The sequence below is a fragment of the Chamaea fasciata genome, unplaced genomic scaffold (genome assembly GCF_029207755.1).
Source record: "Chamaea fasciata isolate MVZ Bird 193981 ecotype frontalis unplaced genomic scaffold, bChaFas1.0.hap1 SCAF_1, whole genome shotgun sequence".
NCBI classification, from domain to species: Eukaryota; Metazoa; Chordata; class Aves; order Passeriformes; family Sylviidae; genus Chamaea; species Chamaea fasciata.
In genome coordinates, this window is record NW_027094086.1 from 20102824 (window position 1) to 20116380 (window position 13557).

Genomic DNA, 13557 nt, shown 5'->3' on the forward strand with positions numbered 1-13557 from the left:
TGCACAATAGGAATATGCTCAGGCTCATTTTAATGCTTATGTTCATGTATGTGGCAGTGGCTGTCTAAAGAATAAAACAACTCTAAAGTTTTCTTCATCCTTGTGAATTCGGGTTGCTTGAGGACTCTGAAAAATCAGGGCCAGAATAGGCACTGCTAATATCTCCAGAATTCATAGCATGTCTCTGAATTGATCTTCTGGGACTGAGAACTAAATGGACACGAGCAAGAGATCTGAGGCCGTAATTACTTCAACCAAAGAGACATTATCTGGGACATCATGAACTTGCCTGTCTGACTTCTGTCACTTTGACAAAATTACTCTGAGTCACTTTTGGTCTCTGGGGGAAATCATAAAAGCATACAGAAAACTTAAGACCATCAGAAAAAAGAAAATGTGAGGAAAGATGTCTCACATCTTTCTGAACACAAGCCTGCAACCTTAATTTTTCTGAGCTGGAGAAGGCGGGTCTATGATCAAATGACCCTGTCGAGAAAATATGTACATGGCACACTATGCAAGTTTGAAGTAACTTTCCTTTTTTTTACCTTGGATCTCTATAGGAATTGTGTTTATTTTATGGCTACTATCTGGGAAGTACTGGGCTGTCAGTGGTATTTGTAAGGAAATTTCATTTCCTGCTGGGGGCTACCTGATGACACATCTCCCAGCTTGTTTAGCTAGCACCTCATGGACATAAGGAGAAATATGAACACCACACAGGTATATTGAAATTACTGAAAATGATCAGATGTTCAGTCAAATAAACATTAAAACCAGATATATGGGCAATGGCTAATCAGTGGAGCATTATCTTTCCATGGATATTAAGCACACAATATAAGAGTAGCACTGGGCCCCTTATCCTTAGTTAAAGCACAGTGCTTGCTAGATGGGCCTGGCAAGGAGTTTCAAAGGCAATAGCACAAATCCAGCAACTGCATTTTAGAAATACTTCTAAGAAGTAACATGGAGAAGTTTATGTTTGCTTCTTGGAAGGCTAAGTGGTAAGCTTAGCCTTCATTATTTTTAATGAAGTACATTTTTAGGAATATGTATTAATTTTACAGAATCTTATCACTCTTCTATTAAAATAATACTCAGGCAAAAAGAGTGAAAACATCCATCACTAAGACAGAGTCATGTCTGTCCAATCATAATGCCCAAAAAAGAAAAGCCTTATAAGTTCAATATTCAATCCCTTGTCTTTATAATTTTCTACACCACTTCTAGTTTTTGCTGTTGCTATTATTGTCACCAGATCTGTTGTGCTCAATCCTGTAGAAATAAAGATTAAAAAGTCTGTCCATTAAAAACCTTATGATTCAATCTAGCTTTAAATATTTTCAGAAAATGAATCCTTTTATAACACACTTAAAAGTGCAAAACCTAATTTCAATATTTATATTTCCTTCAAAACCTCATTTTAATTTTTTCCTTCATCTCTGCTTCCTTGCATGTCTACAGGGATTTCTCCCTGCATTTCTTGTGGTTTTGTCTTGTTTAAACTACTGATGGATAGTTTTAAATAGACTTTAGTAACAGAAGTGCATCAGTGCTTTATGGATCACAGGCAGAGCTGGCTCAACAGAGGTAAAAAGCTGCATTGCATGCAGAGGGAAGCAGTCTCAAAAATATTGCAATACAGTCAAAGTAAAAATGTCTGGGTTTCCTGCTGGACACCTTAAAGCTGTAGACTGTTTCTAATGACTTATTTTTACTGTTCACCTGTTAATAATGTGTACTTCCAAATTCATTAATTTCTTATACCCCAGTGTATCAAAATGAATTTACTAACTGTAAAGGAATCTATATATCTTTTGTATTTACTCCAAAGTAACAGGGAAAAAACAGGTCTCCAAGGGTTCTATAGACAGTGACAAATAACTTAGAAACAGGTGACTTTACTAGATTTCCTAAATTATTTTTATTCTATCCTCAGTGCAGATTTCATAACAAATTTATTTGTTCATGTAATTCCATTTGGAATCATTGATTTTTGCATATTTTTCCATAGTATTTTTCCAGAAGCTATAGACAATTTTCTTCTAAATGTGATCTATGAAAATGTAAAAAACCAAATGGCCAGATTATTGTTCATGTGTGTCGGTACAGACCAAGTAGCTCTATGAATGTATAGATTTTGAATATTTGCCTTTCTGTAGAAAACTAAAGGTAAAAATCTTACATTAAAAAGTAGTGGCTTTCAATGTATGCTTCAAATTGGCAAAGAGTTTTTCATAAACTCCTAACAGACTCCCCCCAGAACAATAGTACTAGGAAAATCTTATTGAAAAAAACTTTTCTTTAGGTCCTCTGATTTTAAAGACAGACTGGCAATATGTAAACAGCTCTGCTTATCTAGTCATAAGAGTGCAGAAGAGTTACGTTAGAGAGACACAAAATGAAGTTGCTGTTTCTTGTTCAAGGACCCAGTGCATCACACCTGCCCCAATTGCCTGGATAATGCAACATTTTGCAGCTGAAAAGAGCAGGTAAACATCTTACTGCAACCTGCCATTATCATCCCAGGAAAGGCAAGATCACTTCATTGTCATGTTGAAAATGTTGTTAGACCAACGTCTTCTGTTGAGAGCTGCAGGAAACTGCATGCTGGCCTGCTTTCCCTGAAAACCTGCATGAACCTTGACATAACTGGACCCAAGTTCTCTCTCCTTCCATCGCAGAGATGACGCTGGGTGAACCTTTATCTATCTATCTATCTATCTATCTATCTATCTATCTATCTATCTATCTATCTATCTATCTCTCTCTGTTGGAAGCACAGACTACCTGTACTGCAATTCTAAAAGACTGATCATGCAGTGGGGAAAGAGTCTCAGGCTACCATTTTCTCTTCCACACACGTGGCCTGTTTGGCTACAAAGGTCAGATACAATTAAGTTCCTTCATCTAGTAGTGCAGTTGAAGGAATCATTGAAATACTTTTGAAATAGCTTTAAGAAACCAAACACCACATAGACATTGAAAATGGATTCTTAGTGTCTGTTATCTTTTGTACAGGTTTTTATATTTTTACCAGAATAAAGACTTTCAAAACATTACTGGCTTCCACCCCTGTGAAGCAGCTTGCAAAGGCTGCATTGACATGCTTTTTCTTCCAGAAAAATACTGCATTTAACTGTTAATAGCTACAGTCACAGTGAAAGGGTCATAAAGCCTGAAACACTAAAATTACAATTTAATGAAAAACTAAGGAACAAATACTCATCAGGAATCAGTTTTAAAATATTCCTTCCTTCAAATTAAAACCATTTTAATGATATAAATTAAATTCTATGAAGTCTTTTTTTAACTGAATGAACTAGAACTAGAAAGTTAATTTGAAATGAATCTTTATACCTAACAAAGGAAGGGGCACAAAAAGTATGAAGGACCTTTAGAAAGAGAAAAGGTTTTCCATCTGAAGAAATACATTACTTAAAGCCACGCATTGCACTTTGTTTCTTGAATTTTTAAGTGCTCTGAAAAATTAAATCCCTGCTGAATTTTTCCACTACAAATTTTCCTTTCTTTGTTGTGTCATCTTCCTATTTAGTCAGCTCTATTCCTTCTACCATTTTTTAGAATTCAATTCCTTTCTTCACATGGGATATCACTGATTCCTTCTAAATACATAGCAAAACTTTGTGGCTTGCACATGCTTTCCTTTTCTGCCCTTTCTGTCCACCCACACAGATAATTGCTTTGTCCACTCTCTCACCATTTCAAATGACAGATACTGCAGTGCTTTTTTCCAGCCCTGGCAATTTACCCAATAACCCCTTCCAGGATACTAGAGAAAAGACAAGTTTTATAGCCTTTCTATGTGGCTGTCTCATCTTCCTCCACACACCAGGAAAAGGTTACACTCTCTTTTACACAGTTGTACAAAATTCATCCGTATTTCCTACTATCTTAGCCCTTGTTCCTTATTATATTTATCGTCTCTCATTCAAGACTGAAAGATCAACTCCTGATCATCAAACTTGCCCTTCATCCACTTGATATATTTTTAGCAAGCACCTCATGTTTTATCCTCATTGTCTTGAATGCTTGAAAACAGCTCTCCAGAAACATTCACAAAGATACCTTATTTGCTCTCCTCAAATCTCTTCTTAGCCTTCATTCGTTGTTGTCAAGATGTCCCCAACACCGTGTTGTACCTATCTCTGTCATGTGGAACATCTCTTAGTTCTTCTGTGCTTCCCTCTCTGGACTCATTTGTTATTTCATGATTTAGACTCTGTGTGCTTGGAACAGAAGTTGTATTTTTCTACTGTATTTTAACAGTGAAATCCTGCTCTGTTAGTACATTTGTTGTGTATTCATATGGTAAAACAAAACTATTGTGACAATCAGAATTAATGCTTAGGATTGATATTTAGAAAAATATTAAGAAAGGATAAAATTTAGAGCAGTCTTAAACAGATTACCTCTAATAAAAATATTAATGATCAAAGATTATATCTAAGATGTCTTTATTTTTAGCCCTGAGGATATCAAGGAGATGGAGTAAGAAAAAAAGTCAGTGGAGTCTACGTAATAAATACCCAACAGCAAAGCTAGAGCCACCCTTTGTTTGTTAACATGTTTGATAACAGAGAAAGAGCAAAATTATGTTTTCCCTATAGGTCTAGAAGATGCCAAAGTTTAGTTTTACAAGGTTTATTAAGGCAAAATCTGATGCTGCAACTATTTCTGCCAAAAGAAAGATCAAATGATTTAATGTACTCCAGTGCTCCAAAAGCTAATGCCTTTTATTGTGCCAAGGTACTCTTTGAAATAGGCATGGGATGAATTAGTGCTGGATTTCTGTGTTTACAGTCATTTCAACCCACCCATGACCTCAGCAGACTGAAGACCTTAGTGGGACTATTACCATTACTCATAAAGTGTATAAACACAGTAACAGCAAGAGGTATTAAGTGGTATCCTTAACAAGGTAATTTTTGATGATGAAGTGACTGAGAGCAGCCCCTGCATTCCAGAGTGCCTAGAGGAAAGGTGACTGCTGTCCAACAACAGATGCACCTCTGAAGTAAAAATATATCTTGAAAATTCTCATCTGCAATACAGCTTTGCTTGATGCCCAAGAGCTCAAGAACTACATGATAATTTACTACTATACTATCAAGGAAGAATTGTCCACCTTTGTTCTGCTGGGTCTCTCAAATACCTATTGATATGTTTAACTGATATGGTTGGTTACTTTTAATATTTGTGGTGTGTCTGAAAACATTCTCTTTTGAGGGTTGAAGTCATTAGCTCATCTTATAAATTTTCAAGTGTGTGTTGTTGTAAAAATTGTCAGAAAAATGAGCAGCAGGCACTAAATTTTCAAAAATGCTGACAATTAATCCAGCTTTCGAGCTTGTCCACTGAATACACAAGTCGTAATATTTCAATATATTACGAGACATAACTATGTGTGTATATAAATGTGTACACATACCTATAGCTGCCCCTATCCAGGAATCAATCTGGCTTTTCTGTTTGGTTCTTACCCTAGAAAAAGGTTCAGACTATACTAAAAAATGACCACTGAGTCTACCATGAGGAAGGAAGGTGTATATAAACTTTTCTGTTTATTTACATACTAAAAGCCATCAATATGTGCAAAGTGGGCAAATAATATTAGAGACTCATTTCCATGAAGGGAGCCAAAATCTAACACAAACAAAAGTCACTACACAACGGTCACTTAATACCATCTTGTTTCTTTATAGAGTAGAAACTCCTGACTTGTGTCACTTCCTCCTGAAGGTAGAGAGCAGATAGCAATCAGAAGAACAAGCTGGCACAGGAAACAAGGAGCTGTTTCTCAAAAAGGACTTTGCTTTTCATAGGGGACAGCATATTGGCAAAAACCAGCTTGAGTGAAATCTAGAAACCAGGAACAGAGTCATGCTTTTGAAAGGCAGGACTTTCAGATCCATTAGACTGGGAAATTAGTGGGAAATGGAAGAGAAAAAGATCATTAAATAATCCTTTCATATACTACCATACAGCAGCCCCTTGAACACATATGCCCGGCCACTCTTAAAGACTGGTTCTAAACAACTGGTTTTTTCTAAAATCTAAAAGGCATGAACATGAGTGAAAGAATGATGGCACAATATACAAGGCAGTAGTATGGCTATTTTAGTTCATTTCACCCAAGACTATACACCAGGCATTTTGATTCTCTCTCTGTATCCCCTTTATTTTGAGTATGGTATGTATGTGAGCAGATACAAGCATGTACAAGTTTGTAGCAAGGAAAGAAAATGGATTTCCATAGATTGCTCTGTGGAATATAGCATAATGTATATGATCACAATTTTACAGGCATAAGTTATTTAGAGATAGTGCAGAATTTTCAGGCTAAAAGAAAAATTATTTTTTCTGAGACTTTTTCTGCCATTCTTGTGTGACTGAGAATGGTTCAAGAATATTCATCAAATCTGAAACTCATTCTTTCTAATGAAGAAAAGAAGAACGTCGTATTTCTCTCAATGCGACATACATGGATTTTGCAATACAAAATGTCCGACATTTACATTGTTTTAAGGATTTGTGGCAAAATGTATAATTCTAGAATATTATCTGATAGAACCAGAGCCAGCTGTGCTCCAGTGTTTCTGGATTCAACACATCAGCTGAAGTGCATGACTCTTCCACAATAGAGCAATCCTTGACAGTTATTCACATGGAACAAAAAAAAGAAAGAGGAAGGCTCTGCTTTATCCACATTGATTGTCAGTCAGCATGCACCACAAAGAGGACTGAAAAAAAATCCAAATTTTCTTCTTTAGTATGGCTATAAATAAAAGTAAAGATAATTTTGATATTTCTGAGATTTTACTCAACAAAACATCTTTCCATGAAATAATGATTGAAGTAGGAAATATAATAAAGAAGCTTACAATTTCTGCTGTTTATTACAGTCAAACCCAAACTTTAGTCTAAACTAGTTTTAAAAATAATATGCTGCAGTTGTATGCATATTAATGAGTCAAGTTCGTGTGCTGCCTCATTTGGTATGCAGAACAAGTTCATTGAAGCTGAGAATGAAACTTGATTAAATATGAAAGCATGATGACTGAAAGCAAAAACAAACAAAGAAGAGCTGTAGAGAGCATAGGCAATAGGTACCAAAGGGAATAAAAAAGGAAGATGAGTAGGGTACTGGTACAGGAAAAATAATAGATCTATATAAATAGAAATATGTTTTACCTGTCATCCTCTTTCCCTTCCTCAGCTTGGTCTTCTTGAGCTTTTTCATCATGCCCTGATTCTTTGATCTCCTCCTTATCACAGTTTTCTGTCACCTCTTGCCCTTCCCCTTTTTCATTAATTTCTTGCTCTTTTGCTTTTTCCTCCTCCTCTTTTTCTTCCTCCTCAGGAAATACTTCATCTTGTTCATCCCCTTCCAGCCCTCCCTCTTTTTTCCCCTCTATATCCCTTGTCCTTCTGAAGTCAACAAAAATTGAAATAGGCATGCAAAAAGAAAAAAAGAAAAGAATAAATTAAAGTTAAGGTCAAGGAGAAGAGCATGCATGAAGAAAGGAAATGCAAAAGAAATGAAATAAAAACTAAAGGATAGAAGCAGACATAAGTCATGCTGGCTAGGAGTTCAGCCTACACTAGAGAGCCCTGGAACATTTTCTTAATAAGTCTTTATCACAATAAAACTTGCATGGCAATACCTCACATTTAGAAAGAAATGTCTGACAGAAACAATGTGGTCCTAACAATACTCATATGAGCAGATGCTTAACTTTTGCAAATGCTTTCTTTTAAGAGAACAATTTTCTGAGAATTTCTATATGTGATGGAGGTGGGTTACACCTTCATTTGTGCACCAAAGGAAAGCCAAAGCTCCTCTGATGCACACAGGGTGCAGGCAAAGAAAATACTGTGTTTTGGTCACAGATACACAATGTACATCTTGTTGAAGAGCAGCTCAATGATTGCACACCTACAGTTAAATTTGACTAGTGTAAGTATCAAATAAATTGAATTGGTCTGTGTAAGTATTAAATAATACATCTATAAAAGAAAAATAAGATGCCTCTGCTGGCACACATTTTCAAGTTAAACTGTCTTTTCAGCCATATTAAGTATATCTTACAAAATCGTTTTCAGAAAGTGTGTCTAATGCTTGCTGACAGCATATGTTCGTTATTTCAGTGTATGTTAGATAATCCAAGATGACAAAAATTGGCTAAAAACAAATTCCATGAAGACTTCAAAAAGCATTAGATAAAAAAAGACATTCTAGGAAAATGCTAATGTCAAATAAAATATTGATAAGCGTTCCATTACTAAAATTACACAGGTATAGCTGACACTATAGCTCATCATGCTCACCTTATTTTCTTGTTTCCCCTGGGACGCTCAGACTGGACAGACATGTAGCTCGTGCTGCTGAAGCGGGAGGCGCTGCTGGTGCGGGACACGGCCGAGACATCGCTGACATCGCTGTCCGAGGACTTGTTGGAAACATTGTCTGAGCCCCGATGAGGATCCCGCCCTGACCGATACTGCAAGAGGAAAAGGACAAAGACATGGTGTTGTCGTGACATGCTACCACAGATCAGCTATGGACCTGGTCCTTCCTGCTATCTAAACTGCCTTTGTCACCACACTGCCTGAACTTTTAAAATTAAGTTTTCCCTGATACAAAATATGAGTTATGTCTTGGTTTTTTATTAATTTTACTCTGCTTTGCTATCCCAGTCAAGTTAGCTCCTCAGTTTCAACTTGTACAAAATTTCCAGCATGTCCAAAAGTTTCACTAAGCTTAGAAAGGACATCTAAAGCCTCACAGAATACTCTTACCAAAACTGTTTCACCAGTGCAGAAAGAAAAGCAGAGAGATTAGTGAGTTGCCCATGATTACTGAGCTCATGAAAGATTAAACAGGAGACAGAATGTGCTGCATGCTATCTATAAAGTACATGTCTCTTTTGGGGCCTAGCCTGTTTACAAGAACTTCTAATTGACAAACGTTAATTTTCTTCCCCCAAGTAAACAGATATATATGATTATCAAATCAAAAGACAAAGCAATGTTGCAGCTGTGCAAACAAAAACCCTCATCTTGCTGAGCTGCTGGACAGGGAAGTCTGAAAGGATGGGACTGGACTGGAGGTAATTTGTACGGAAAATGTACATGTGCCTCAGAAACCAAAAGATTACAAAGGTATTTGAGCTTGTTAACAGTAATATCAAACATGGAGCTGGCAGGCGATCAGCAGTAAACCCATACAACATAGGGTTGTGCAGCAGTATTCAGGTTAGATCTGAACAAAAAAAAATGGCTAGTTATTTTTGTCACACATTAGCACTAAATGAATGTTAAATGTGTGCCACTCTACATAGCACTATATGCAAATATAATAAATAGCAGAAAGATATTTTTCCTTCTCTTCATATACAGGCATTTCTGTGCATACAGAAACCTGATGGGCTACTACTGGTAATCTTTTCACAAAAACAACTTCAAGATGAAATGTCAATGATCATCAGGTGATTGTTTGGAAATAAGACAGTACAGAAAGATATGAAGAGCAGCACAAACAGGACTGAAAGAAAACAATGGGAAAAAATAATCTACCTAACACATCAGTGGCTTGTTGAACTCTTGGGGATAGCAACATTGTACTCAGCCACCTGGAGAAAATTATTCTTAATGTAAAATGGCAAGCCTGTGTAGTACCGCAGAAGAGAAGGGTGTCCAGGTTTAGCCACTAAATTGGTTTAGCCACTAAATTGGTCCTTTTTTAATAGTTTTTAGAAGATCTGTCCTTCATTTCAGATCATTTGTTTCTGTTCTCTTACAAGGAATGCTACACTGGGAAATACTCTGAAAGACACTGCAGTATCTAAATAGGATATCAGATGTATCTAAATGGGATTTCAAAGTAGCATTTCAGTGCCTTTCCTCAGAAATTAATTTTACACTTAGAAACAGTAAGTTATTTTGCTCATTTTAAGGCAGGGAAATGAATAAGAAAAAAATGCTAATGCAAGTTAGACTGTGCATCTGCTGCAGAGAGTGACCAATCATAGCCACAACTCCACACTTACAAAAATGGTTGCACATTCTACACCAATCTTTATCATTCTTCCTGATCTGTATTAATTTACCATACTTGTGTCCATCAACAACCACTCATGTCCCTCCCAGCCTTTAAGTGTGAAAGTGAACTTAGCTACCCATAAACTCAGAGTACCTCTGTGATTATAATGTTCAAAAGTTTTAATATTTACTGACTGGTTCTATTGATGCCGTTAATGTTTTTGCTTGATAAAGAAGACAGTGCATGTTGTTACTTATATATAGTTAAAAGCAATGCTTAAACAGCTGTCCTGACAATCAGAGATAATGTAACATTACACTAGAAAAAAAGGAGTGTCCTTTTTGGCAACTCCTTTAAAAGAGCAACTACTTAGCCCTTTAGAGAAATAAAAAATAATTATATCTAGAGAAATGCATATATATCGAGTCCTACCCCTGCACCTAATCTTCCCTAGGACAATTCTCCATTTAAGACAAAGTTATGAATGTGGTTTCTGGTGATTTGGCCTTAAACTACCAAGACTGGAAAGTACAGCCTGGTGTACCGGGCTACCATCACACACTATGGAAAAGGCAATGCAGAACTACCCTCAGGCCTTCAGCACCATCTGAGCTGCCAGGCAGGTGTCCCTGCTGTGCCAAACCCTGTGCTGCCATGACCACACTGTCACTGGCTCCCACCAAGCTAAGGGACAGCCAAGACGTGAATGCCTGTGTGAACAGGGGTCCTGCTGCCTGTGGCACTGGCCCCAGGCTGGGCACACCGCCAGCATGGCAGAGCTGATGAGGCTCTGCTTTGGAGAAGAAAGATGGACCATAGCATCACATTCCAGCATTGATGGAATTGTTAATCTTATTGCATTTAGGAGATAGATAATAGATATTTTAGATAATAGATAATTAAGTGTGGTGACTCATAGAATAACAGACCTCAACCTGCAGATCCTACACTGAGCTTGCCCAGCAGTCCATGGAAATGAGCCCTTCTGAATCAAACATGAAATGGCAAACAGAATCAGCATTACACAAAGTTATTCTAGAGTCATTCTGCAGTACACAAAGTGTCAAAAACATGTGGTTTTGGTTTGCTGTTTCATTTCCACACCTAGAGAATGCGAGTTTTTAAACTACTGCATAGCAATGAGATGTATATAACAAATCAGACATTTCCATAAATAAAAAACACCTTATTGTGTTGGTTTGGGTTTTTTTTTTAATTTTTAGCCAATGCAGTAGTAATAATCTAGTGAAATATAGTGAAGACTGAGAATTGTTTTAGCAAGAAAAACAACATAAAAGTAAATAATTTTAGAAATATAATGTGAAAAAAGATAATCAAATCATTACCTTGTCTCTTTTTACTCAGTTGTACATAAAGGTATTTCCCATCAAATGCTTTTTGTTGGGACAGATGTCACTGAAAAATTATTTGATTATTACAGCTTCAGGATGTTTTAAGATTAAAATTGGGAAAGTTAATTGATATTTTCATTAAATCTGAATGTATTAATACACAATATTTTAAAGGTTTTGTTTATACCTTGTAGAAGTTAGACTCTCAGCATCTGCTAGCTGCCTACCAAGAAAACATCTAGTAAATGAAATTGAATTGTCTTTCTTGCTGGACAAAGTTCAGATACCTCATATTCACTCATTAGCTGCTTCTAATTACCCTTTATTCTGCTGCTGAGGTGTACTTTTAACCTTGTATCTGACTTAAATTTCTTTAGGAAACAGATTACAGTACTGTATTGCACATTAGCGTTTCTGGAACTTCATCACAGAAGACCAAAGGAGCCATATTGCTTGTCTGACAGAAACCATGATGGCACTTTAGTTTTGCATTTGTTTCTTAAATTGTGGTTCTATACAAGGCAGCTTTTGAAGTGCTCCTTTGCTGACTGTCTCAAGAGTAAAATTGCACTTCCATTGTGCAAATACTGATTTTTCAAAAGTATTCAGTTCTTCCATGTCGTATATTCCAATTGTAAAGCGCAACTATTTTTTCAGGTTTTGTGCCATTAAAGTTGCCCCAAGGCGTCACATCTTCATATATTTCACATACATCCTTCCTTTCTTCCTCCAAATTTCACTTTCATTTTTTTTTAAACGTCACCATTGTCATACAGTGTTAGGACAAGAGCAACTATTGGACTGAAAAACCAAGTCCTATCCCTCCATTATATCTGAAAAAGAGATACCATTTCCCATTCTTCTCCAGAGCTGTCCCTATGTCCTGTACTGTAGGATTTACACCATCTGACTTCACATTGACAGGGAACTGCAGCCCCCCTGGTTGGATCAGCATGGCCATTGATTTCGACCATTGTCTCCAGCAACTATCCTGTGTACTCCAATATCCCTCAGTAGAAAACATGAGTACAAGGACAGTAATGAGTATCACATCTCCCCTGAGTTTAACAATTAGGTGGTTCAGGGTGTGATGAAATGTACCTGCACACTATAAAGATTAACTAAAAGGATTCTTTCAGATTAGTTTTTTTTTTCTTTTTTAAATACCAGCCATGACAGTAGGAAAATTATCTCCTGACTTTCCCCAGGCTGGAAATACGGCCTTGTTTTGTTGGAATATGGCTATATTTTCATTTCCACCTCAATAAAGACTCATATAATAAAGACAAAGTTCTGGACTTTATGACCCATTAAGCAGTCAACCCAACCTCTTCAAGCTGCTTCAAAAATGGGAAGTCTATTGAAAGCAGACTCATTAAAAGTTGCTTTTATAATTTTAATAGTAAGACAGTTTTGTCCTATTTTGCAGTGCTGAAGAATGAGAATAATTTCATTATTACAGATTCTATCAAACAAGTATTCCAAAGTTTCTAAAAGCATTTTTATCTGTGTTAGTAGAATCAGCTGGAGAGCCTAACAAAAAGACAGTTAGGTGTTAGTGCCTATGCTTTTAACTTCAAAAGATTACTGTCCTTTAGTGACAAATTCATAATTATTAAAGCTGAAAAAGAAATACCTACTCTGCTTCCTAATACAACAACCTCTGCAAACATTTTGACCTCTTTGCAAACTACCAGCAAATGGCTGACAGGACACATAGAGCTGCAACTCGTCTAACACTGATGCTCTTATTTCTGCAAAGAAATTGGTTTGGAACTTCTAGTTAAAAGGGACTTTTAAAGTGTTTCATGTTGCTTTACTCTATTGTTACTAGTCTTCCATCTTGGACTATACAGTCGTGCAGTTGTCCAGGCAATTGACATTGTCAGTGATTTCTAAATGTCTTTCTATTTTATTATCTTTTCTTCTTTTATAGTCTACTAATTACGTTTATTGGCTAGCATTTACATAGGAACATATGAATCTGGTCAATGTTTTTAGCAATCCAAATGTTAGGAAGATGTTTCAGACAATTTTCTGTTGTGCAACTACCAGAAGATTAAAGAACCATTCAGGACTATTTCAGTGGTTCTTTGACTAACTAACAAAAGTTCTCAAGTAGCCAGAGCACAGCAA

At 36.4% G+C, this 13557-nt stretch overlaps 1 protein-coding gene across 28 annotated transcripts in view; it reads right to left on the minus strand.

Annotated features, from left to right (window-relative positions):
• Positions 1-13557, minus strand: part of RIMS2 (regulating synaptic membrane exocytosis 2) — a 452662-nt gene that overhangs the window by 62654 nt on the left and 376451 nt on the right. For 19 of the 28 annotated variants that reach the window (XM_066177469.1, XM_066177464.1, XM_066177476.1 and 16 more), the window contains one exon: positions 8356-8528. The exons of 8 other annotated variants lie outside the window; for them this stretch is intronic. In XM_066177469.1, the coding sequence (XP_066033566.1) occupies positions 8356-8528 (173 nt within the window). Of the gene's footprint in view, positions 1-7218; positions 7456-8355; positions 8529-13557 lie in introns of all 28 variants that reach the window. One more of the 28 variants, XM_066177524.1, reaches the window with a different exon arrangement.